Here is a 27,910-nt window from a genome sequence, read left to right on the forward strand (position 1 = left end):
CTAGTAATTATTCTTCTGTCCTAATTTAAATAACAAATAAGGAATATTATTTTATAGAAATAAAATATCCACTGTCTCTACCAAAAAATTAACTTTCTTATGTTGGTTATAAATTATAGAATGGATGAGAAGAATCCTATTTCAAAAATACATCCTCAGAGACAAACTAAAATTTAATTTCTCAAGGTTCATGCTGTTGTTTTCACAGCATTTTATGGAGGATCTTCTATATGTATTGTAATAGATAAAAAATAAACCAGATTGCCAATCCTTTTTCTTTCTTTTTAAAAGCAAACCTTGTACCACATTTTTTGGTTCAAATTGTACAGGACAAGTAAAACTGCATTCTATTAACCGATATGAGTGTATTTCTGTAAGTGTAGTTAATTTAAAATAGATTTAAAAAGTAAAAGACATGTCCTATTTCAAAAATATGTCAACATCTTAATCCCTAGAACTTGTAAATACCTTACCTTCTGTGGCAAAGGGAATTCTGCAATGTGATTAATTTAAAGATTTTGAGAGGGAAGTGATTATCCTGGATTATCCAGGGAACTCAACGTAATCACAAGGATTTTTATTTAAAAAAAAAATGGGGGGTATCAGGAAGTAAAAGGAGATATGATGATTGACGCAGAGGTTGAAGAGAAGGCAGTGCTGAAACTGAGCCATGAGCAAAGGAATGAGGACAACCTCTTAGAAACTGAAAAAGGCACGGAACGAATTCTCACCTTGAGACTCCAGAAACAAAGCTGCACTTCAGACTTCTTTCAGAATTCTGACCTCCAGAATTGAAAGATTAAAAATTTCTGTCATTTTAAGCCACTCAATGTGTAATAATCTATCACAGAAGCAACAGGAAACTAAGACACTGCTTGGTGGCCTCAGTTTGCATGCTGAATTGTACGGTTATAGATCTGCTTTTGAGGTTCTTCTCTCCCACCTACTAACTCCTGAGGATATTAGTGCTCACAATCCATGTCATCATCCGAGTCTTCATCTGATCCTTTCTTCAATATAGTTCTCAATATAGTTTCACCAACGGTTTACCTGCTGTGTCACTTTCCATCACACTCTGCAGTTTGGTGTACAAACATATGTTTCCTTCTGCTACCACCTCTACGTCAGTTTTGGATCTGCTGCAAGACCCCTTATCATTGTAGCGTAAGTGTTGGTACACAAATTTTCTCACAATGTTATAGTGTTATCAATAGTCATCTGAAGGTACAGTAGAAAAGAAGAATATTCAAAGATACTTTTTAACTGGTTACTACACATGATTGCTCTCAAATACAGAATTACATGCCAATCTTACTGGTTTCCCTTGGGGTATGTTCCTGCCTTACTATAAAGCTTCCCCCTTGCCTAGCTCATAGCCCACATCCAAGTGGAAGAATCCAGCCATCACCATTAGGTATGCTCCTGAATTTACAGACTCCTTTGTCTCTCATCCTAACTCAGTGAGATGGAAGTATTCTTGCTTGGCTCCACACTAAAGCTCATCTAACAAGTTTTAATTTCTGCCCCAAGAATTTCTTTTCTCCAGGAATGACTGACTGGACAATCTTCACAAATTTCAAGGAAACTCTCCCCATCTAATACTAGGAAAGCTTATCATATGTCCCCAAGAAGGTAGTTACACTGTAACTTAATAGTCCAATACTAATAAAATATATAAAGATACAGAGACAACATTAGAGCTACTTCTTTGAGTGACAACTTCCAAATTAAAGAATAGCTCCTATAATTTTTGATGCTTCTCAAAGTCTGAGTAACATTTCACATCGATCAGCAACAGTGTGCTAAAGTTGAGCCTCTCTAAGCCTAGTCGGGCCACAGTTTATTAAATATATCCATTTCTGATTATTTATGATTATAGCCTGCCTCTATTTTTAAAAGCTAGTGATCTATTTTGATGGATAATCTTGAGATATAATTGACATAAAATAAACTTCACATGTTTAAAGTGCACAGTTTGACAACTTTTGACATATGTGCGTATCCATAAGCCATCAACACAATTAAGATAATGAATATATCCATTACTTTTAAAAAGCTTCCTTTTACTCCTTTGTAACACCTCCCTCCAGTCCATCTCCACTCCCCTGTCTGCCTTCCCAGATAATCACTATTATTCTTGAATTACATATGGCATGGAGACCAGAAACACATACTGAAATTGTGAACCTATTTTGCCTGAATATAGGTTGACCAAGAGAGCAGTGGGGAAGAGAGATGGATCTACTTTGTCTTCTAATATATAGAAGATCTGTCTTAGAGAAATGTACCCTGATGGATGTCAAATTCTCAAAAAATTTTATCAACCAGATGAGTCACTCCTTTTTCAGTGGGGCTGAGTAAAAAGAAGGCGGAAAAATAAGACAAAGAATTTCAATACTGTTCTCTTCTAGGGAATGGAAGAGTTCCTTGCTTTCTTTGGGAAAACTGGAATTGACTCTCACACTTGGACTCAGCCAAGACTTTCTATTGTATGTGTACCATACTCGTGCTGAATTTGTAGTGGAGAAATGTAAAGTAGGAAAAAGACAAATATAGATATAGTGGAGAGAGATCCTTTGTAGTTATCAAGACTTGGGCACAAGTGAAAGAAGGACAGCTGGTAAGAAGCTGCCCTGTAACACGGGGAGTCCAGTTTGGGACTCTGTGACAACCTGGAGGGATGGGTTGGATGGCTCCAGAGGGAGGGGATGTATGGATAATTATGGTGGATTCATGTTGTTTTACAGCAAAAACCAATACAATACTGTAAAAAGTTAAAAAAAAATTAAAAATATGAAAACAATGGATAAGAATAAATATTTTCTAGCTTCATAGTGTTTTTAAAATTTCTTTTGCTAGTTTCATGGGCTAAAAAACAAACACTTAAGTAAAGAGTGAAGACAGAAATTTTTAAATTAGTACGTGGTTTTCCTGAGTTATTTTATGGATTAAGATGAAAAATTTCTTAGAAAACATGGGTTGAGCCTAGAAATAACTCAAGAAAATATTGAGTTTTTTTTTCCTTCCAGAAAATGCTAACATGGAAACTAAATTTTGAGGGACTTTGAATTCACTGTTGTCTTCCAAGTGCCAAGAACTGAGTTGGCACTTAGGAGGCACTCACATTCTTTCATTAGCAATGCCTTGGAGGAAATTCTTTGGCAGTTCAGTGGTTGGGACTTTCATTTCCAAGGGCCCAGGTTCAATCCCTGCTCAGGGAACTAGGAACTAGGATTCCAAAAGCTGTGTGATGCAGTAATAAAAGACAAACAAACAAAACAAAACAAAACAAAACTTTCATTACTCAATTTCCAGTGATCTTTTCTTTCTCCCAATTTTAGAGTAGTTAAGTTCTAAACTGCATAATCTACCATTACATTTCAATATGCCTTAATTTCTAGTTGTGGCCTCTACCTCCTCAAGATGACAAGATGATCCATTTTATTTTCTAGAGAGTAAGGGGAGATAGTCTGGCACAGAATCTGAATCTGAAATGCTTGACTCTGATCTCTACACTATCAATTAGTGAGACCTTGGACAAATAACCACTCTAGGCCTTTCTATTATCATCTGTAAAATGTAGATAATAACAGTATTTCCCTTATATATAAGAAGTATATATAACAGTATTTCCCTTATATATATATATATATATATATATATATATATATATATATAAAAATATATAAATAAATTTATATAAATAAATATATAATTTATATAAATAAAAGAAGATTATTCATGGAAGGGATTTGGCAACGCCTACTACATAGCAAACAATTGATACATACATGTTACTAGTTTTAGTTAAATACTATCCTATGAATTGATGTTTTTTGGATTTTTAATTAAAAAGACTTGGTGGCAGAGAGCTGATTAAATATTCTTTGAGAGGGCTGAAGGTGACTACACAGACTGAAAAGAGAAAAGTATTATTTTACTGGCATTGGCTTTTAAGTTAAAATATAGAAGGTAACATAGTTTATAAGCATCTTGAAAACAAGGGTTATGAATTTTTATTAACAAAACTCCAACGACTTGCCAGTGTGCTTGACTCATATCTGGCACTGGGCTAATAATTGCATAATTCATTAGCAAACAAACGGGTGCGCTGTATTCAGTCCCTCAGTGCTCAGTCCTGTCTGACTCTTGGCAATCCCATGTACTCTATCAGGCTCCTCTGTCCATTGCATTTTCTAGGCAAGAATACTAGAGTGGGTTGCCATTTCCTAATCCACCGGATGCTCCCCACCCAGGGATCCAACCTGAGTCTCTCTCGCGTCTCCTGCATTGACAGGATTCTTTACCACTGCCACTGGAAAACCCAGTCAGTAAATTAATCCTGGTATAAAAATCCAGGCACTGTTCTGTTTCCAGAGAGAGCTCTCCTGCTGGCAAGCAGATTCTACTCCCAAGTGCAGAAGGTAGGTCACTGTCCATGGTTTCAAAAGCTCCCTAGGGTGGAACCTGTTCATCTTTAGCAAACAGCTTTCCCTCTCCCTTCAAAAATCTCTTTTGGGCGGAGCTCCCCCCCTCCCCCATGTATCCTAAAATGACTAGTTCTCACTATCTCGGATTCTTTTAATATTTCGAGATCTCAGAGTCTTTCCTGCTGAGCCTCTAAGCTCTCTGCATAAGAATCCTGGACTTCTGTCATCTGGGCCTAGATTTTTAATATGCTGACCACCTGGAGACCCTGGCCTTCATCTCAGAAAACAGATAGCTCAGTCACACGTCTGTCTTAAAAAGCAGTCGACTACTTGTGGTTCTTTTTTTCGAATCCCTGAAGGCAGCAGAACTAAGCAGCGGTGGCTCGCAAAGTCTGCCCGGCCGAGGAAGCTCATGATATTCTCAGTGCTCACTCTCCCTGCCCTCCATCCCAACCCCGCACCCGACAGCCAGTCTGCAAAAAGGCGGCTGCACTTCTTCCTGAACAGTTAGTTGAAGAATCCTGGGAACGCCGCACTGTAACTCCTTTGGTTCCAATCCGGCACTCTCACAAGCCACACTGCCTGGAAGACTCACTAACTTTACTGTGCGGATGAATGGTAACCATTTCCCTTCTTCTCCATCCTTTATGCTGTTATTAGACCGAACCCCAAACCTCACACTGAAATGGTTTCTAAACCCCCCAAAATAAAAAGTACAACCAAAAACAACCCTTGCGGGTTACGTGTCTGTCTTTGTTTTGTGTCCATCCGCGCTCGTGCAAAATCTCCAACCGTCATAGTTTGCAATCTGAACAAGAACGCAGAGCAATCCGAGATCTTTTCAGGGATTTCCCCTTCACTGTCCTCTTCTTCAGTACTCCCAAAGTGGTGAGTCTGGGGTTTTCTCAGACCTCTATAGCAGCCATAGAGGCAATACAACTCTGCACTTTTTTTTTTTTTTCCCTCTTGTTGCCAGCCTTCTCAAGCAAACAGTCCCGAGCCCAGGGTCTCCTTCCGACTTCTTCGCATCTACACCGCGAGCTGTTGACCGGAAGCCAAGTCCTTTCCTGGCCGCGGAGGGGACCTTCTGCGGAACAGCGTGAGGCTCCTACCACAGCCTCCGCCTGGGCGGCTGCTGGCGCTCCTGCCGCCCCCACCTTCCCCGAGGCCTAGAGGAGCGGAGCTCTAGGCTTGTGTGTGTGCGCGCTCGCGCGGTTGGTGCGGGAAAATCTGAAGAAGCTGCTGAATATTGCTGGCAGTGATCTGAAGCCCAGCAAAAGCCTGTAAAGCACTTGAGCTTTCCGAAAGAAAAACAGAATAAACGAAAGAAAAGAAGCGAAGCTCGTTCTCCTAGAGCCCGGGTTTCCAATAGTGCTGTATCTTCCTGGAGCTAGGCAGAGGCGTGTTTGGCAGTGGCCACTACCCGCACCCGGGCTTGGAAAGACGGGTTTTCACTGTTTCAGGAGGAGGGAGGTGAGGGACTTGCAGGACCTGGTCTAGAAGCCGGCAGAGAGAACTCTGGGGTAAGTACTGTTCTGGCACCGGAGCGGAAAGGGGGCAGGAGGAGGTGGGCAGGAGAGGGACAGGAGAGAGGGAACGGAATGAATTATGCAAAGAAAAAAAAAAAAAATCCCCAATACTCCATAGCGGAGGGAGCGCAGCGCAGCGCAGCACTCGCAAGATGAGTCCGCCCGTGTCCCCCGCGCCTAAGCCGCTGGGGCAAAGTTCTTTTTAAGGAGAGGGAAAATCTCCCCAGATCCTGTAGTGACAGCAGCCGCCAGGGCGGGGCAGAGTGAGGGGCTGCGGCTCGGCGCTGGGCCTGGGCGGCCGCGCTGCCCCGAAACCCGAAGCCCAGCGCTCCCGTCCTCATGGCCGCGTTAGGCCTCGCCTTCCCGCCGCGCCCTCCTGCCTCCGCCCCGAGCGGCTGGCGGCCGGGGTGACGCTGGGCCCGGGCTCGGCGAGACTGCTCACCTGGCCGAGCCCCTCTCCCGTTCCCCCGCCCCCGCCCGCCGCCTCCCCACGGAATCGGGAGGCGCCGGGATCCGTAGACGAGGAAATAACGACCCCTGCAGTTGCATTGCGGAAAATCGCGGCGGCGGCGGCAGCAGCGGCGGCGCTAGTCGCGGACCATGGAAGCGAGGGAACTGGAGGTTCTGGGGAGACCAGAAAAATAGGAGAGGGACAGCAGGCGCGCGCGCCGTGGGAAGCCCGTGAGCTCGCGAGGCCAGCGGGGAGCCGACCCCCCACTGCCCCCGCTCCAAGCCCTGGAGGGTCGCTCGAGCCGGGCTCCGAGGCGGCACTCTGCGCGCAGACTGGGGCGGCAGGAAGGGTCTGCGGAGGCGGCAGGCGGCCGGTAGTCTCGGGCAGTAACCCCTGCCTCTCTTTCTGTCCCTCTGTATGCTGTGTCTGCGTCCCTCTGGCACCCGGGAGCAGGAGCAGAACGGCGCGGCGCGGAGCAGCCACCCTCTGACCATGCCCCGGTGAGGGGGGCGGACTTCGAGGGCAACTCGTCGCGGACTGCCGGGGCTTAGCCCGCAAACTGCGAGCGGCCAGGGACCCGGAACTGCGCGGCACGGCCCGGCGGGGGGCTATCGTCTTATGTCTTCTTGGGGAGCCAGGCCGATCGGGGTCTCGTTTTTGCAGGAAGAGCCCAGAGCTGGTGCGTTCGGCTGGCTGCTGCCGGCGCTGCTAGTGCTATTTCCGCCGCCTGTGCAAGGAGCAGAGACCGGTGAGCAAGGAGACCTCCCGGGCAGCGAGACATCGGTCATGTGTCAGCACGTCTGGGGCGCACATCCGTCGAGCCCGAGGGGAAATTTGCTGGAACAGTTCAAACTGCGATATTGATCTTGGGGGTGACGGTCCCTGGCCGACTATCCGGTGGAAGTGCGAGTGTGCGCTCGCTAGGAAGTGTGCGTGTGTGCATGTGTGTGTTCCTTGTGGGGCTCCCCCTTCCCCCCCTGTTTTCACGTCGAGTGATGCACTTGGAATGAGAATCAGAGGATGGAAATAGTCTGGGAGGTGCTTTTTCTTCTTCAAGCCAATTTCATCGTCTGCATATCAGGTATGGCACGCGTGCTGGAGTCACAGGCGGGTCCGGGTTATGTTGTGGTCTTTGGAATGTATGGGGTTTTATTGTGGGTAGACAATTAAGTAGCCTTGCGGCGTGGGACAGAAGAGCGATGGTGGCAGAGACCCTTTCAGCTCTGTGGGTTTACAGCCTTAAGAATTAAAAAGCTTCTAAACCCAGGTGTGTGTGTGTGTGTGTGTGTGTGTGTGTGTGTGTGTGTATTGGAGGTAATATCTGTATGGAGTCCTGGAACATTGTAGGGGTGGAGAGATAAGAAAGAAGAGGCAGACTGGTGTTGATTTTCAACTGTTTTCCTGGTTGAGAACTCTGACAAGGAAATATGAGCCTTGGCAACCCCTGCTGCCTTCCTCTAGCTTACAAAGTTCCCAAACTAGATGGCTCCTGGTTGAAAAAAAAATAGATGCAGAGCCCTGCCCTAATATCTAGGCACTTTCAGGAAACTGCAGGAGGGTTTGGGGACTGGAGAGTGCCAGCAGAAACCAAAAGGATGTAGATATACTCCATGCCTTCCCCAAATGCATCAGAACCACCCCCAAATAAAAGCAAAATCTATCTGAAACAACACAGTATCATCAATACCCCTTTAAATCATGAGTTTTCCTAATTTCCAGTGGTAAGGATGTACTTACTGGCTCAGACTTACAGACATCAGGCTACTGGTGCCAGTGTGTGGATTTAGGAGCTAGTGGGAAGCCAGGGCATTGAAATGAATAAGGCAGAGCTTGTGCCTGGCTCTGTGTGTGAGCGTGAGTGTGTGTGTGTTGGGAAGGATTTTGATATCCAGTGTTCTTGTCAGTGCAGGAAGTTGAGGGTATGGTGTGGAGATACAAGAAAAAGCTCCAGGCTAAGCAGTATTTCCCCGTTCAGTTCAGTGCCTCCTCCCACTGACAGTGTCCACACCATTTCTTTCACATTTATCATTTAAGTACCAAGGGTAAGGCCTGTTTGCAGTATTCCCCTCTGTCTGCATCCCTCTGCAGAATTGGGGACTCAGCCAACTTCCCATGAAATCAACAGAAGAGGAGAACAGAAACCCTGCCTTTGTGAGCAGGCCTATTTGAGCAGGATTAGGATGGAGGGACATGTTTTCTCTATCTTTGTTAGGCTCAGCCAGTCCCCACCCTTCAAATCAGACCTGATTCTGGAAGTTAAAAAATCCTTGTCGGCCCTTATTCTGGATCCAGTTCCAAATATTCAGGACAGGAATGGGGGATCTTTTATTTTAAGTCATTCTTTTTGGGGCTTGGCTATCATTGTTAGAAATTTGCCTCTATAAACTTTAGAGATATGTTGTATACCTAGAAGACAAAAGTGCCCTGGGGTCACTCCCAATCCTCTACTCTTTTAGGCATCCTACATGTATGAGGAAACATTTCCAGGTGACCTGTAAAGGTTTATACCAGTCATATATCCAGGGATAGACTGGGTGGCATCTTACAAGGCCACATTTTACATCTTTCTCTTCTACATCTCTTTCAAGTTTCTCTCTTTTCTCCGTGTTATTTCACTAGTTATAGCCTTTTCCTGCCTCTTTCTCGCATCATAAATGATTTTCAAATCAGACAAATTGAGTTCCTTTAAGATTTACAAAAGGTTAACACTCATGCTCTGGACCTCCCCATCTTTTGTCCCTAACCCCTCCTCTGCCTTTGGGTGGGCCAGCACAGCAGGGAACCAGCTGAGAATGAGTCTGTTCCTAGCTTCCAAAAGAGGCATTAGTGAAATATTTGTCACAGCTATACTAGATTTGGTGTATCAGCAGCTAAATTATATAAATAGAAACTATTTCCAACCCAGGAGAGTTGCTGTGTAGTATGTGGCCTTTCACATGCATTTATTAAATTATCATTGTTATGTAATGAGAAAATAAAAGTATCAGCAAAATTGCTATTAGCTTAGCATTCCTAAGGCTAACTGGAATGCCTAGTTAGGATCAGCATTAGTTTACTCTTTATGAAGACATTTAGGCAGAGATACAACATTATGGACTCACTATTTACACACTCATAAACCTAACTTTAAAAGGTCATTCTTTCTCTAAAACCAAAGTGGCCTCCTCCCTCTGTAAGAAGAATAGAGGTGCTCATTCAGTGATGTCCATGTATGTCACAGTTCTCATTGGTAATTTATTTCTGACTCATATTTGCCACCGTTTGGGAGACTTTGTTTCCCATCTGGCAGCCCTAAGAGGAATGCAATGCACTAAGGTTAAATAATTGGCTCAGGGAGGGTTTAGTGGGCTTTTATCATTTCTGTTTCTGTGATTTGCAGTCTTAATTTAATCATGAATGAGCTTTACTGAGAAGAATGTAAGCGTGTATTCATAGAACCTACTAAATCTTAAATTTGAAAACAAGTTTTTAAAAAAGCACCTCTCTACCAGCTGGGGATCAATTGCCCTGCTTTATAAATGGGTACTAATTGTAACTGAGTTATATCTATGTTTGTTACATTTGTAGGGTTGGCTTCCTTACTGAGGAATACCAGAATAGAAAAGGCCAGCAAAAGTCTGCAGTGTAAACATTCTGCAAAAGGGAAATTTTGGAAGTAAATTTGGCCTATAGAAAGTATATTGACTGAATTTCGGTTGGCTTTCAGGAATGCTCTGGAATTTTGTAACTTAGTGTTTCCTTTGCCAAAGGTTCCTACCCTCAGGAGTTTCCCTGGTGGCTCAGACAATAGAGTATGTCTATAATTCAGGAGGGTTTGATCCATCACTGGGTCAAAAAGATCCCCTGGAGAAGGGACTGGCTACCCAAACCAGTTATTCTTTTTTTTTTTTTTTTTTATCTTTTAAAAATAAAATTTTTATTTAATTTAGTATGATCTTCCTTTTATCTGAGACTCTGTTATTCTTTTTTTTTTTCCATTTATTTGCTTGAAGAATTCCATGGACAGAGGACCCTGGCAAGCTAGATCCATGGGGTTGCAAAGAGTCAGACCTGACTGTGACTAACACTTTCCCTTTTCCTACCCTCATCCTACCCCAGCTCCTAGATTAAAAGTACACCCAAAGGAATTTTCTCCCTAGGTCTATGAGTCTATGTTGTTTAAAATACAGACACCTGGGCTTGTATGTTTCATGGCTTTGCATTAATCGTTTTGTTACGATGAAGCTGAGTAAATGGGATGAGGGGTCTGCTAGCTAGCTTAACCAGCTTTAGTTAGCTGCTCGGGACATAGCATGTGTGCCTTCCATTTGAGAGAATTTGGTTACTTGAGGACAGCACAGCTAGTCTGAAGAGGGAATGTCATGATCTGGGAGTTCTTGGGTCTGTATGTTTGGCTGACATCTCATTTTACTGAAAATGTCAGGCGGCCAAGATTTGTGGAGATGAGAGAGAGAATATTTCCTCTTGCTAGCAAGAACACTATTCCCTTCTTACAAATGGAGCTCAGATCAGTGAGAATGAATACTTAGCAGCATCAGGAGAGAATTTTCTGGTCCAAAGAGAGCTGTCTGATTTAATTCATGTTGAACATCCTACTTTTCTATATATAACTATATATAACTTTAGTTCCTTGTCAGTTTATTCATAATAACTGCAATAGTAATTAGAATTATGTGATACTTTCACATGTATTATGCAATACTGCACATATTTTAACTCATCTAGTATCAAAATTTATAGGGTGATTTTATAAATGAGGCAACCAAAGCCCACAGAAGTTCAGCTTGAAGGATTCACACACAGTTCTGAGTCAAAATTCAATATATCATTCATGTTTTGGTATAAGATTTCTTTTAAAGTTTTCATTATTTTTTTTTTTATTTTGATATCTCCAATTGAATGAGTAAATCGTGTTAAATGGAGGTAAGGCTTAGAGAGTTTCAAACTGGAATTTTAGGGCGATCGCAGTCTATATCTAGAATTAAGATAGTGTTTGTGTTGCACATGACTCTGTCATTCAAACAGAGTGACAAACTGTTACCCATTTGCCTCCAGTGTCTTATAATCAGCAATATCTGAAAGAAATGAATATTTCATACATTCTCCCCTAATCTGAAAGTTAAATGGTTTCACATCAATGTGAATATGTAGAAAGAGATAGTGGTATATATCCCATGTTTGTCATATAGATTAAATTAGATAATATGGTCAATGATTTTCACTTAGCACAGTGTCTCAGGCATATTAAATTTGCAATAATATAATTTTGCCTACAAACTTTGCATGGGTTTGTGAGGAATAAATAGAATCTTTACCTTCATCCCTTAAGCTGTTTAAAAGCAAACAACAACAATAAAACTCTAAAAACAAACATTAGCTACTGCATTTTGTAATATTGAGTACAAATCCTACTTTCAGTGAGGTGTTGGCTTGAAATGTCTCTTAATTTTCTTTCTCATGTAAATAAGACTGGTAACATTGGGCTTTGATACATAGTTATGAGTGTGACCCACTTTATCCGTGTGAGCCCAATATTGAGATGAGGCTTGGAAATCACTGGGAGCAATGCAGTGCTTATTCCCAGGGGAGCAACAGCATTTTTTTTTCCTCTTTCTGCTTCTAAATTATAGCTCAACATAGACTCAACTTTAAAGTGTTTCCAAAATGGCAAACTGTATATGCCATCAATATGATTTGTAATAGAAAATCCCATTAAATATGAAAAAGATAAAGAATAAAGAATCTGATGACCTTGGCAATACATTTTCTTTAAATTCAGTTTCCCATGTGATGTCTTATAGTCACAGATACCATAAATGAATGGCAGATACCGTAGATGTGACTCTCTTGGCAGTGAGATGAGAGATTTCCTAAGTAATACATCCTTGGTGTGTTGGGGGAGGGTGAAGAATTATCAATGTCAAAAAACATTTTATTGGGTGGGAAGAGGGAGTTTCATTGCCATCCTAGACAGTCACACTTACTATTCCAACTTTTCACCTTAACTAAGCATTATATATTTAAGCCTGAGATGTAGGTCGGGAAGAGATCTAGGCCCACAAGTGTATATGGTAGCAGGCCATATTATAAAGAATATGGGAGTTTGAAGACCCACCCTGCAATCAAACTCTGCCTTAATTACCTATATGACTTTTGGCAATTCTCTTAGCCTCTTAGAGCCTCTGTTTCTTCATTTGTGAAATGAAAAGTTCTGTCTTCTTTGCCTATTTCAAAGAATTGTTGAGGGAAACATCAAAGGGTGATCTTGAATGTTCTTTGTGTTATACCAATGTAAAGTATCTGTGTCTTTACCATATTATGCTTAAAATAGAGTTATAAAAGTAGAGATATACACATATAATGTAGAGTGATATAAAAAATATGAAGAATACTTATGCAAGCAGTGTCATAATGCACAAAATGTATTGTGATATAAAGCAATATGAATAATTCCTAATTATTTGCTAGAGCACATAAATGCTGTCTATGTGAGAAGGTCAGACTTGAAGGCAAAAGAGAATATTAAATAGGTGTTAGAGGTTTGGATAGAAAAGTTAGAGGGAACTATATCATCAAAAGGAGACAAATAGGAATGAGTAAGAGATACAGTGGAGAATGTCTCAAATGGAAAAAGATTCACTTCAGGAGATACTCAGAAGTTGGGAGGAGTCCACTTAGGGAGCTGTTGAATTGAGAGAATATGGAGTACCCTAATATATTTAATTTCTTGGTGATTTTATTTTCTCTTTTGGATCTTTACATGGATTCAATGGATTGAACTTGGTTAAGATTTGGGGGAGAGAGAGAGGAAGGAGAGTAAGTAGTGCCAGAAAGGAATTAGTGGTGAGTCTTAAAGGAAGCTTAAGAGTTGACTTGGAAGATTTTTACTGATTGACCAGGAGTGTGATAGGGGAGGAATCATCATAGGAAACAACATTAGCAAAGACGGGGTAATCAGATAAGACATGATGAATTCAGGGGACTATGAAGAGGTAAGTATGGCAATAAGTAGAGGGTGAAGTATGATGAATGAGGCTGAGATAGAAGAGGATTTAGGAAATCTGATTCTAATAATAATAATGCTTTACATATAATAGTAGTAGAAATTACCCTTGTGCCTCTCTGTGCAAGGAGAGCAACTTTTAAAGGAGGGTAAGTCCTCAGGAATGTAGGTCTAGTTTATACCTTTCTCTTCTTTAGCAATAGACCTGTCAGGGTTAAAGCTTTTGGCTTTAGTCCAGCTATGCTCTGTTTTTACGAAATCAGGAATTATTTTCCAGTATTGTCTCTAGTTCCATGTAGCTTCCCAGAAGCTTTTTTGATATCTCAGATTTAGACTACAGAATTTATCTCCTCACTTAGTTTGTATTCATATATTTCTACCCTAGGAAAAAGAGCCAGGACGCTATTGGCTAACCCTAGATTTTGCAGTGTGGCAACTTCATTTTATTCCCTTTGACAATTGAATCTTTCCTGTTACTTTTTTGTTTTCATCTTGTGTAATCTTAAGCAAGACTAAAAGACTTCTCGCATGTGAAGGTGGTGTGGGGAGCTGTGAATGCTAAGAAATGGTCTGGGATTGCCTTCAAGATAAAAGCAAGATTGAGCTGGTAATGAGGTAGCCAGTATTTGGGTTTGATTTCATTTGCATTAAGGTGCCTTCAGGATAGAAGTGGAAAGATCTTCAGTGGTTGTAAAGGAGAAAGCCTACAAATGCCTTTTCCTCCTGATCTGGGAGAGGTGGGGTCTTTTTCATAGTAAATGGAGAATTAATCTTTAACTTCGTCTAATACTTCATGCCCAGAGGCTGAAGGGGCTGAGAATAGGAAATGAAGCCTGTGACTTTCAGGTGAATTTTCCAGATCCAAATCCTGCTGGCTTCACAATACATTTGACAAGAATGCCGGAGTTGGAATAAACATGTTAACTGAAGGATATGAGTCAACATATTCCTCTTTTGCTGCTCCCTCCTCCTGCCATAAACACAAGCAAGCTTTCACCCTCAAGACAAACAATTTTGATGGCAGACTTATTGAGTGAATACAGGGCATTTCTCCTCCATGATATTAGAATAATATAAATACCTCATAGGATTCTTAAAAAGGACAAATATAGGTACATGTCTGTGGGAGGATTTTCTCCCACCCTGAAGGAATTTAATGTGTTGGTTCATTAATCTCACAAATGCTAATAAATGCCTCCTATGAGTGAGGCACTGGGCCAGACAAAAATATAGTAAGCTAAACAGCTTTGCCCTCGTATAATGTATATTTGATGATGCACATTTTTCCCCTTTGCTCAACCTGGGGCTTGGCATTTTAGTAGATACTCAATAATGAATGTTTGAATTGGTACATAAATGAATAACAAGGATTGATTTAGAACAACTTTCCTTGCTTCACAGGACACTGGGGAACAAGATTGAGATCTTGTATGGAGGTTAAGAGTGAGGGAAAATGAAGAAGACACCTCTGTTAGCTGCCCTCTTGCTTCTTAACTGTATGCAGTCAGAACTGGAACTTTTTTCAGGGAGCAACTTATTGAATAGTTTTTTATTTCCTTCTCAGACTCAACTCTTATCTGCATTAAAGACACCAGTGTTAGTTGGGACACTTAGCTGTTGTTTAAAATGTCTTTTTGCGCCTTTGTGTTCTGAGACACCAGTATATTAGACTTGAACTAAGGATCCATGGGTACATTGTTGTTCTTTCTCCATGCTTCTCTGTTCCTGTTAAAGTGAAGTGAAGGTCGCTCAGTCGTGTCCGGCTCTTTGTGACCCCATGGACCATACAGTGCATGGAATTCTCCAGGCCACGATACTGGAGTGGGCAGTGTTCCCTTCTCCAGGGGATCTTTCCAACCCAGGGATTGAATCCAGATCTCTTGCATTGCAGGCGGGTTCTTTACTGACTGGGAAGCCCAAACTACTAAAGATTGCTAAAGATATGGTTGTTTTCTCACTTGGTCCCAGCTTGGGAGAAGCCAGCACTTGAGAAGGCTCACTGTTAGCAATGAAGTAGAGTGCTTTAGGTGAAAAGCCTATCCATTCTTTAGTCTTCACGCAGAGCAATACAGGAAACTGGTTTCTAAGGTGTTTTCGATCTTCTGTCAGAAAACTTTACTTCCCCCGTGGCCTTTTGTAACAGAATTGTGATGCCCAGTGGTTCTTAACCCTGGAGGGGAGCCAGGAGCCTAGAAATTGAAAGAACATAATGGATTTGCTGTTCCTGGCTGATCATTCTGCCTATGATTTCCTAGTTGCTGTTCATAACTATGAGGAAATGATCAGTTGGACGGTTTGTTATTTGTTTGCTTGTTAATTTGATTATAGAAAAAATAGGAGGAGGATATAGAAAAAAAGGCCCCTACTGTTTTTTTTTTTTTAATTTTTTTTTATTTTTATTAGTTGGAGGCTAATTACTTTACAATATTGTAGTGATTTTTGCCATATATTGACATGAATCAGCCATGGATCCACATGTGTTCCCCATCCCGATCCCCCCTCCCACCTCCCTCCCCATCCCATCCCTCTGGGTCTTCCCAGTGCACCAGCCCTGAGCACTTGTCTCATGCATCCAACCTGGGCTGGTGATCTGTTTCACCCTTGATAGTTTACTTGTTTCAATGCCATTCTCTCAGAACATCCCACCCTCGCCTTCTCCCACAGAGTCCAAAAGTCTGTTCTGTACATCTGTGTCTCTTTTTCTCTTTTGCATATTGGGTTATTGTTGCCATCTTTTTAAATTCCGTATATATGTGTTAGTATACTGTATTGGTCTTTATCTTTCTGGCTTACTTCACTCTGTATAATGGGCTCCAGTTTCATCCATCTCATTAGAACTGATTCAAATGAATTCTTTTTAATGGCTGAGTAATATTCCATTGTGTATATGTACCATAGCTTCCTTATCCATTCGTCTGCTGATGGGCATCTAGGTTGCTTCCATGTCCTGGCTATTATAAACAGTGCTGCGATGAACATTGGGGTGCACGTGTCTCTTTCAAATCTAGTTTCCTTGGGGTGTATGCCCAGGAGTGGGATTGCTGGGTCATATGGCAGTTCTATTCCAGTTTTTTAAGGAATCTCCACACTGTTCTCCATAGTGGCTGTACTAGTTTGCATTCCCACCAACAGTGTAAGAGGGTTCCGTTTTCTCCATACCCTTTCCAGCATTTATTGCTTGTAGACTTTTGGATAACAGTCATAAAAAGGCCCCTACTGTTAATCTTGTGGTAGATATATTAAACTTATACTGAGAGTTAGAAAGAGGCATCTATGAATAATAAATGTCTGTTGTGTGGCCTGAGTCTGAATAAAAATACTGTCTTGCAATACACAGTAATGATACCAGCTCTAAGTAACTTGCATCTTACAGAATGAAATATGAAGTAGTAAAGTCATTATTTTGTGTTATCTCTAACAGGGTCCTTCCCCGTTTTCCACTTTGGTGAAGACGTTCTTTGTGGTTTTAGTTTGTGTCTTTGAAGTTCTGTGTTGTAGTGGCTAAATGAGTGCATGCTTAGTCAGTCAGTCAGTCGTGTCCAACTCTTTGTGACCACATTGACTGTAGCCTGCCAGGCTCCTCTGTCCATGGGAATTCTGCAGGCAAGAATACTGGAGTGGGTTGCCAGGCCTTCCTCCAGGGGATCTTCCCAACCCAAGGATCAAACCCAGGTCTCCCACTTTGCAGGTGGATGTTCTGCTGTCTGAGCCACCAGGGAAGCCTGGCTAAATGAGCGTCCTGTGCAGTTAAAATAGTGCATAAGTTACTGAGCTCGGTATGTGCCATATCTAAAGTAAAATATGTTGAACAAATTAAAAATCAGAGTTTTATTTATGCATTTGCTGTTTAGGCTAATTGTGTGTCCAGTTGAAATGCTTCTTCTTGATCATTGCTCCTTATGAGCAAGGGACTGTTTGTGCAAGTGTTTTAGTGTTACAAACATGAATGATACTAGAAGTCATTGAGGTAATTTTAATGCTATGTATGATACAACACTAGTATCAAACAAAATTTAGGAAAACAAACTGTTTCTTCATAGGCTAAATTTTTAATTTTCCAAAGTTTGCAGTTATAAATTTTTCCCTTAAAGCTTTGTACTTAAAAAACAAAAACAAAGAAACAAACAAAAACTGCATTATATCTTAAGTATTCCCCTGTGTTGCTATTCTAGTTCTGTTAGTTCAGGAAATTCAGGGTTTTGTGTTCAGTAAGCCCAGCAATCTCAGAAACATAATACGGCATAAGCTCACCTCCTGCTCATGTTAATTATCTAACTGGTGTCTCTGTGTGTGTGTGTGTGTGTGTGTGTGTGTGAGAGAGAGAGAGAGAGAGAGAGAGAGAGAATAGGGCCTTGGTGTAGAGGGAGAGGATAAAAGAGAAGAAATCCTGTTTGTGTAGTGACTTGGGAGTCTCAAGGCTGATAGTCTCTGCAGTCTTCAAGACATGGCTTCCAGTGTTGTTCCCGGCATCAACATTCATAATTTGAAAAAGATTGAGGAGGAGGATCATGAGAGAAGTGTTTATGAGCCTGACAGGAAAACTGTATACCTCATGTCTGGTCAGTCACATGACAGTATCTTAATGCAAAAGAAACTGGAAATTGCAGGCTAGTCTTGGGTCCAGGAATAAAGAGAAACATTTGGTGAACAGCTGGCTAACATTTGCCACTTTAACATTTATGATTTTCTTTGTAATAGTTTTGTAATAATTTATTCATCTAAAATAGCATTGTTTATATTGATCTTTTCCCTATATTTGAGCACCTATGTTGTTTCTAGTTTTAACATTCTGGGCATATGTTTTTGTGTCTATAGATATTTATTTCTATTGAACTATTTCCATAAATAATCCCAGTATTGTGATTATGGGGTAAAAGAATACAAAGTTTTTTCGTGTTTTTACCATACTATAGGCAGAAGTTGGAACAAGGAAGTTAGTTGCAAAGACTTGATTGTTTCAGGAAAGGTTACCTTCCTTTGGAGGACAGCAGGAATCTACCTGGCAGGTTACCTCATTAGTGCTGACTAGGAAATTCCAGTGGAGAAGGAAATGGCAGCCCACTCCAGTATTCTTGCCTGGAGAATCCCATGGACAGAGGAGCCTGGTGGGCTACAACCCATAGGGTCACAAAGAGTCAGACACGACTGAGCGACTGATCACACAGGAAATTCCAAAGTGACTGGTTAAGATAATATTTCTAGGAGAGGCTGTAACTGCAGTTAGGTTAGGTATTAAGTCTTAATTTGGTGACAGGAGCCTTAGCATAAATAACTCCATTTTGAGCCTCTTGTTTCTTTTTTGACAGGTGATTTTGATAATGGTCCATCCCCAGAAAGTATTACGCAAAAACTGAATAGCCATGGCATTCAAGATGATATTTTTGCTTAATGTCTGATCAGACAGGAAACCAGGGTTAAGGACAAGCAAATATCTTTTCTGAGTCCAGAGATTTGAGCCTTCTTGATTATTGTTCCTAGAGCACGTTTTAATAAATTATTGGGAAGAATGACTCAGTTGATTTTCAAAAAAGATTATTGGGATGGAATTAGGACATGCTTTGTTTAGTATTTGTTTTTCCACTGTGTTGTGTTGTGAAAGAAGTAGTTTTAATTGTCTGAATACCAGTTTTCTTTTAAACAAGGATACTGGACTGGGTAATTTCTAGGTCCCTTTCTAAGTTGGAAATTTTTTACTGTTATGAAACTTTTAAGAAAATTATCAAAGTTTGCTGTTGATGCTAAATTTTTCTAGTTTTTGAAATATCACGGCAGCAAAATTAAATTATAGGAAGAATTTTGGAGGTTGTAGATAAGCAGAAAAGTGGGAAGTGACTTTTGAGATGGGCAAGTGTAAGGATAAGATATAATAAAAAACTAACCCAAACTGTATTTGTAGATTGCTGACCTTGTACCTCTCTAGTAAGGACCTGAGAAAGAGTTAAGGGGTTGTCATTGACTGCTTCATAAAAGCATTTACTGAAAACCTTGGGGGAGGGTCCTATATATTAAAGTCTTAAGAATTTTATCTCAACTCTGCTGTTGCCCATCGTGTGACATTAAGAAATATCTTAAAATCTCTAACTGAGAGCGTAACAGGCAGGAAGGCCAGAGGTCCCCAAGCAGCAGGAGGAAATAAACTGTTAAGTGACAGATTTTTTTTTTCCTTCTCTACACAAAATTAAAAGAGGCTTATTTAATTGTGTTGACCACACGTGGTTCTGCCTTGAGTTAACCAGTGCGTTTTTCTTACGTTAATGAAACTATGTATTTGCTTTGGAATTTGTCTTTCTTCAAAATAGTACCACCTAAGACTAACATTTTTCTTTTCTCAAACTTTGGACTGATAACGGCTCAACAAGCCAGTATTCTTGTCAATTATTTTATTGCTGTGGGATAACACACCTTGTGCCATCCTATCTCGAAAGTGCATATTGTGAGAGAGGAGCCTGGTGAAACTTCTTCAGCCTTGAGGTGTCTTATCTGATTAATAGCTTTCTAACAGACGTAAAACACCTTGCTAAAATCTAGCAAGGAAGCACTGTTTCTGTCCCCTTCTGATGTCTATGTCAGAAGCTTTCCCCATCTCTATTATACTTTAATAAAACTTTGCTGCACAAAAAGCTCCAAGTGATGAAGCCTCGTCTCTGATCCCGGATCGAAATCCTCTCCTCCAGAGGTCACGAATCCCAGCATGACACATGGCTCGCAGCAGCAGCCTTTCATAACTAATCCTTAGTGTCCTTTTTTGTTAACTGGAGATAATAACAGCTGTCTTTGGAGTTAAGGGAGACAAATTTTAAAATGCAGCATAGTGCTTGACATGTGTACTTGATAAATGGTGGGTTTTGTATTGTTGTAGCTGAAGCTAAAAGAAGAAAGATATGTTGGGCAAAATTAGAAAGGAATTTGGTATATCATGTAAAACATGAGGGTTAAATGAGCCAATTCATGTGAAAGTGTTTAGCTCAATGCCTGGCCATAACACATATTCAGTTAAGGTTGGTTGAATCTGATTCTCTAGGGGAAGCTAGGATGTTTGGGGAATATTTTAGAGATTATAAGAAAGAAGACCATCATGACTTTTTCATAAAATTATCTTCAGAGATAATTTACTGAGTCTGGCCGACACTTTTCTTTAATAATTAAAAAAAAAAATTAATGATGCATTTTCATTTTACAACTAGAGCTTAGACTTATCAAGGCTTCTAATATAAGCATATGGTCTCATGTGACTCAGTAAATACTCAACCTTCACAACAATGAAGTAAACAAAATCCTGATTCAAAAATGTGCTCATAGTTTCTATTTATATGTTTTTTCACCAGAGCAATAAAGATATGAGGCATTATGATCCAATCCATTTATGATAAAATATATAATATTTATATGTTCTAAAACTGTCACTCATTTGTTTTTACTAGAATCTCCTTGCTGTCTTTTCTTTTCCTTATTTTGTCTTGCCAGCTTCTTACAGGCATTAATACACACATGGTAGTTTTTTTTCAATAGATTTTCAACATGAAAAGATCATTTTAATTTATGTTCCTACTCACATAAGAGAATGATTTTTAAAATAATAATTAAATGCTAGACCATTTGTCGGATTGCAACATGGTTCCTTTTCAAATGTACTGTTCTGAGAATTTAAACAAAAGGCATAAAAGAAAATACAAAAAAGAAATAGGACAGATGACAAATGCTATAATGATGTTAAGTAAAAGCAAGCAAACTATGACCCAAGTGTGCCAGTCTCTAGGGAGCTGGCTTTGGAGCGTTTTTGAGTGTTTGGATTTTTTCTGGGATTTTTTTCCCCAATCACTTTGGTAGAGGCTGGATTACAATTGAGAATGCAGAGATTAATGGCCTGTTTTGACTAATCCACTAAGCCTCCAGCTTATTTCTCTTAAGTTGATTGAATTTAGAGAAGCCAAAGATAGGCCCAACCCAGCTACCCTGATATTAGATCCCAGTGAATTAATGGGTCTTAATAACTGTAAGTACATATAACCAAGCAAGAATCATGGCACCTTCATGTAGTCACTTTTGCATTGGGAAACTGCTTGACTATTTGTTTAGTAGAGTAGATTCCAATGTGTTATTTCATAATTTTTTTTAAGAGAACATTTTTAACATGATTGAATTTAGAATAATTCAATTTTAATTAATTTGGAGAATGAGAAATGAAACAGATCATCTGAAATCACATAAATTGAATGCAACTGTTTTTAACAGTTTATTACTCTTTAGGTTTTATTTGTAAGCATTTTTACTTATTTGAAATTGTATACTTGAGTAAAAAGTAAACTGCTATACTTCAGTAAAAAGTCATGTGAGATAAATATATTGTTTGTGTGCACTGAAGCAAAGTACACCTAAAATGTAAACAAAAACAATGTGAAAATAATTATGTAGTGAGATGGATAGATATGACATTGATTTAAAAATCACAAACTTATGTTAAATTAGTGAGCTCAGATTGGCTGAAATTTGAATAGGATTTAAATTTCTACCTTTTTCATTTGAATCTGTTGCTTTTGGGAAAAAAATGTTTAGTAGGAAAACAAAAAGATGAGGAAGGTAATATGGTGTTGGGGATTTTGAGTAGGAGAAACATTCTGAAGAGATGGTTTAAAAATGAGATTTTTAAAATATTTTGTTTGAAATACAATATGTTTAAATACACTGAGAAGCCGTTTAGGAGAATAATTAAAAGCTTACAGACAGACTTACATTTAAATCCATACTCTGCTTCTTCTAAGCTGGATGGCTTTGTGTAAGTTAAATTCTTCTGCATCTCAATTTTCTAATCTGTAAAATTGGGATAAAAATAACCACCTTTGTGACTTTATAAGTACTAAGTGATATATGATAGTAAAGCACTTAGCTTATTACTATCAGTTTATAACATATCATTGTTATGTTATCACATAACAATGGCTTAATAAGTGTGACTCAGTAACATGACATTCATAATATGTAAGATGCAGCTAGTCTCACTGTCTTTCTAAAGGAAGAAGATTCTTTGAGTTGCTTGCTTTGAAGGGAACCTTGTACTAGGAGCTCAGAGATCCTCAATACCTCCCACTAACTCTACAAAAGAGTTCACACTGTTAAAATTGGACGTGTGATACTCCATGAACCCCTTCCAACTTTGCTCCAGTCTGCTAGCTCACTATTTTATGCATACATTTTATGCATACTTGCCCATGACTTTGTTCTTTGTTGTGTTTCTCTACCTGATTTTCACTCACTTTAAACATACCCATCTCACAAGAAGTCTCCTTTTCTGTGAATGCTGTTGTGATCAGTCCAGTTAACAGTGGTCTCTTGGTTCTCTACACCCCATTGGCTTTTATTGATTCTAGTGCTGCTTGTCACTGAATTTGCTTCCTCATCAGTTTCAAATGGAAAACTCATTGTATCTAGTTTCATCTGGTCTGCTTGTATATCTTGTTCCTAATTCTAGCGATTGGCTGGGTTTTACTCTCTAATCTGTAATGATTGTTATGAGATTATCTGTAGATATTCCAAGTAATATCTGTTGATCTAAGTTTCATTTTTTCTTTCCCAGCCTACCTAGTCCCAGTTCAGGACAGGGCTCATCAAACAGTAGTCAGTAGGCCAAATCTGGCCCACCATCTAATTTTGTAAGCAAAGTTTTCTTGGAGCATAACCATGCTCATTCATTTGTGCATTGTCTGTGGCTGCTTTTATACCATAGCCAACAGAGTTGAGCAGTTGCAACAGAGTGTGTATTGCCTGAAATGCCTAAAGTATTTGCTATGTGGCCCTTTACAGAAAACGTCTGCAACCTCTAATGCAAACCGTTAAGGCTTTTCTTCAGTGAGACCATTTTCCTCAATGAAAGATTGGCTCAATTTTATTTTTTAATTTTTATTTTATATTGGAACATACTTGATTAACAATGTTGTATTGGTTTTGGGTGTACAACAAAGTTATTCAGTTATACACATGCATGTATCTATTCTTTTTCAAATTCTTTTCCTATTTAGGTTATTATAGAATATAGAGCAGAGTTCCCAGTGCTATACAGGAGGTACCTCTTGGTTATCTATTTTGAGTATAGTAGTGTATAAATCCCAAACTCCCAATGTGTCCCTCCTCCCACCCTTCCTCCCTGGTACCCATAAATTCATCCTCTAAATCTCTGAGTCTCTTTCTGTTTTGCAAATAATTTCTTTTGTATAATTTTTTTTAAAATTTCATATATGAACAATCATGTAATATTTGTTTTTCTCAGTCTGACTTACTTCACTTTCAGTCTGTATGTGTCTCTAGACCTGAAGTAGGTCTCTTGTAGGCAGCATATACACTGGTCTTGTCTTTGTATATATTCATCCAGTCTGCATCTTTCAGTTGGAACATTTAATCCACTTACACTTAAGGTAATTATAAATATGTATGCTCTTTTTGCCATTTTCTTAATTGTTTTGGCTTTGTTTTTGTAGGTCTTTTTTCTTCCCTTCTTTCATTCTCTTTTCTTGTGATTTGATGACTAACTTACGTGTTGTGTTCAGATTTCATTTTCTGTTTCTTGTGTGTATCAATTGTAGATTTTCAATTTGCGGTTACCATGATGTTTTGATTTATCAGTCCATATGTGAACAATATTGTTTTAAGTTGCTGGTCTTTTAATTTTCAATGCATATCCAATATCTTATATTGGTGCTCTCCTCACAATTGCTGGTTTTGATATATTTGCATGCAGATGATTTTCTACCTTTTAGAATGTTTGCCTTTGCTGGTGAGCTTTTCCATTCCTAATTTTCTTGTTTCTACTAGTAGCCTTTTCTGCTTAGAGAAGTGACTTTAGCGTTTGTTGCAAAGCTTGTCAGGTGGTGTTGAATTCTCTTAATTTTGGTTTGTCTATAAACCTTTAATTTCTCTGTTGAATTTGAATGAGAGCCTTGCTGGGTAGAGTATCCTTTTTTTAAAATTACTTTATTTTAATTGGAGGCTAATGACTTCCCAGTATTGTTGTGGTTGTTGCCACACGTCAACATGAATCAGCCATCGGTGTACATATGTTCCACCATCCTGAATCCCCTCCCACATCTTTCCCCACCCCATCCCTCTGGGTTATCCCAGAGCACCAGCTTTGAGTGCCCTGCTTCATGCATCAAACTTGCACTAGTAATCTATTGTACATATGGTAATATACATGTTTCAATATTATCCTCTTATATCGTCCCACCTTCACATTCTCCCAGGTAATCCAAAAGTCTCTTCTTTACATCTGTGTCTCTTTTGCAATCTTGCATATAGGGTTGTCATTACTGTCTTTCTAAATTCCATATATTTGCATTAATATACTGTATTGGCATTTCTTTCTCTGGCTTACTTCACTCTGTGTAATAGGCTTCAGTTTCATCCACTTCATTGGAACTGAGTCAAATGTGTTCTTTTTTATACCTGAGTAAAAATTGATGCTTTTGAACTTGGTGTTGGAGAAGGCTCTTGAGAGTCCCTTGGACTGCAAGGAGATCCAACCAGTCCATCCTAAAGGAGATCAGTCCTGGGTGTTCACTGGAAGGACTGATGTTGAAGCTGAAACTCCAGTACTTCTTTGACCACCTCATGCGAAGAGTTGACTCATTGGAAAAGACCCTGATGCTGGGAGGGATTGGGGGCAGTAGGAGAAGGGGACGACAGAAGATGACATGGCTGGATGGCATCACTGACTCGCTGGACATGAATTTGGGTGGACTCCGGGAGTTGGTCATGGACAGGGAGGCCTGTCGTGCTTCGGTTCATGGGGTCACAAATAGTCAGACACGACTGAGCGACTGAACTGAACTGAACTGAATATTCCATTGTGTATATTTACCACAACTTCCTTATCCATTTGTCTGCCAATGAACATCTAGATTGCTTCCATGTCCTAGCTATTATAAACAGTGCTGCGAGGAACATTGGAGTACACGTGTCTCTTTCAATTCTGGTTTCCTCTGTGTGTTTGCCCAGCAGTGGGATTGCTGGGTCATATGGCAGTTCTATTTCTAGTTTTTTAAGGAATCTCCACACTGTTCTCCGTAATGGCTGTTCTAGTTTGCATTCCCACCAACAGTGTAAGAGGGTTCCCTTTTCTCCACACCCTCTCCAGCATTTATTGTTAGTACACTCTTTGGTGGCAGCCATTCTGACCGGCATGAGATGGTACCTCATTGTGGTTTTGATTTGCATTTCTCTGATAATGAGTGATATTGAGCATCCTTTCATGTGTTTGTTAGCCATCTGTATGTCTTCTTTGGAGAAATGTCTGTTTAGTTCTTTGACCCATTTTTTAATTGGGTCATTTATTTTTCTGGTATTGAGCTGTATGAGCTGTTTGTATATTTTTGAGATTAATTATTTGTCAGTTGCTTCATTTGCTATTATTTTTACCATTCTGAAGGCTGCCTTTTCACATTGCTCATAGTTTCCTTCATTATGCAAAAGCTTTTAAGTTTACTTAGGTCCCATTTGTTTATTTTTCTCTTTATTTAAATTTCTCTGGGAAGTGGGTCATAGAGGATCTTGGTGTAATTTATGTCAGAGGGTGTTCTGCCTATGTTTTCCTCTAAGAGTTTCATAGTTTCTGATACTACATTTAGATCTTTAATCCATTTTGAGCTTATTTTTGTGTATGGTGTTATAAAGTGTTCTAGTTTCATTCTTTTAGAGGTTGTTGATCAGTTTTCCCAGCACCACTATTAAAGATACTGTCTTTTCTCCATTGTATATTTTAGTCTCCTTTGTCAAAGATAAGGTGTCCATAGGTGTGTGGATTTATTGCTGGGCTTCCTATTTTGTTCCATTGATCTGTATTTCTGTGTTTGTGCCAGTACCATACCGTCTTGACGACTGTATAGTCTGAAGTCAAGAAGGTTGATTCCTCCAGTTCCATTCTTTCTCAAAATTGCTTTGGCTATTCAAGGCTTTTTGTGTTTATATATAAAATTTGAAATTATTTGTTCTAGTTCTGTGAAAAATACATGTTGGTAGCTTGATAGGGATTGTGTTGAATCTATAGATTGTTTAGGTAGTATACTCATTTTCACTATATTAATTCTTCCAATCCACAAACATGGTATATTTCTCCATCTATTTATGTCATCTTTGATTTCTTTCATCAGTGTTTTATAGTTTTCTATATATAGGTCTTTTGTTTCTCTATGTAAATTTATTCCTAAGTATTTTATTCTTTTCGTTGGAAAAGAATGAATGGGATTGTTTCCTTACTTTCTCTTCCTGTGTTCTCATTGTTAGTGTATAAGAATACAAGGGATTTCTGTGTGTTAATTTTGTATACTGCAAATTTACTATATTCATTGATTAGCTCTAGTAATTTTCTGGTGGTATCTTTACGGTCTATGTAGAGGATCAGGTCAAGTGAGAGTTTTACTTCTTTTCCAATCTGGATTCCTTTTATTTTTTTTTCTTCTCTGATTGCTGTAACTAGGACTTCCAAAACTATGTTGAATAGTGTTGCTGAGAGTGGGCATCACTTTCTTGTTCCTGATTTTAGAGGAAATGCTTTCAGTTTTTCACCATTAAGGATAATATTTGCTGTGGGTTTGTTGGATATGGCTTTCATTATGATGAGGTATATTTCTTTTATGCCTGCTTTCTCGAATATTTTTATCAGATCTGGGTGTTGAATTTTGTCAAAGGCTTTCTCTGCCTTTATTGAGATATTCATATGTTTTTTATTTTTCAATCTGTTAATATGGTATCACATTGATTGATTGATTGTGAATGTTGAAGAATCCTTCCATCCTTGGGATAAAGCCCACTTGGTCATGGTGCATGATCTTTTTAATATGTTTTTGGATTCTGTTGCTAGAATTTTGTTGCAGATTTTTGCATCTATGTTTATCAGTGATATTGGCCTGTAGTTTTCTTTTTTCGTGTGTGGCATCTTTGTCTGATTTTGGTATTAGGAATATGTTAGTCTCATAGAATGTGTTTGGGTGTTTACCTTCCTTTTCAGTTTTCTGAAAGAGTTTGAGTAGGATAGGTGTTAGCTCTTCTCTAAATTTTTGGTATAATTCACCTGTGAAGCCATTTGGACCTGAGATTTTGTTTGTTGGAAGATTTTTTATTACAGCTTTGATTTCTATGCTTGTGATGTATCTGTTAAGATTTTCTTTCTTCCTGGTTCATTTATGGAAGGTTATACTTTTCTAAGAATTTGTCCATTTCTTCCATGTTGTCCAGTTTATTTGCATATAAGTGCTCATAGTAGTCTCTTATGGTCTTTGGGCGGTCTGTGTTGGGTATTGTGATTTCTCTATTTTTATTTCTAATTTTATTGACTTGATTCTTATCACTTTTTTTCTTGATGAGCCTGATAATGGTTTGTCTATTTTATTTATCTTCTCAAAGAGCCAACTTTTAACTTGTTGAATTTTGCTATAGTCTCCTTAGTTTCCTTTTCATTTATTTCTGCTCTCATTTTTATGATTTCCTTCTTTCTACTAACTTTGTGTTTCCT

General features: G+C 39.4%; 1 protein-coding gene across 3 annotated transcripts in view; it reads left to right on the plus strand.

Annotated features, from left to right (window-relative positions):
• The first annotated feature begins 6,860 nt into the window (after positions 1 to 6,860).
• Positions 6,861 to 27,910, plus strand: part of CA10 (carbonic anhydrase 10) — an 830,820-nt gene continuing 809,770 nt past the window's right edge. For 2 of the 3 annotated variants that reach the window (XM_043483762.1, XM_043483751.1), the window contains exon 1: positions 6,979 to 7,491. In XM_043483762.1, coding sequence (XP_043339697.1) covers positions 7,431 to 7,491 — 61 coding nt within the window. In that variant the 5' untranslated portion in view covers positions 6,979 to 7,430. Of the gene's footprint in view, positions 7,492 to 27,910 lie in introns of all 3 variants that reach the window. The other variant, XM_043483745.1, reaches the window with a different exon arrangement.

Source organism: Cervus canadensis, chromosome 1 (assembly GCF_019320065.1).
Source record: "Cervus canadensis isolate Bull #8, Minnesota chromosome 1, ASM1932006v1, whole genome shotgun sequence".
NCBI lineage: Eukaryota > Metazoa > Chordata > Mammalia > Artiodactyla > Cervidae > Cervus > Cervus canadensis.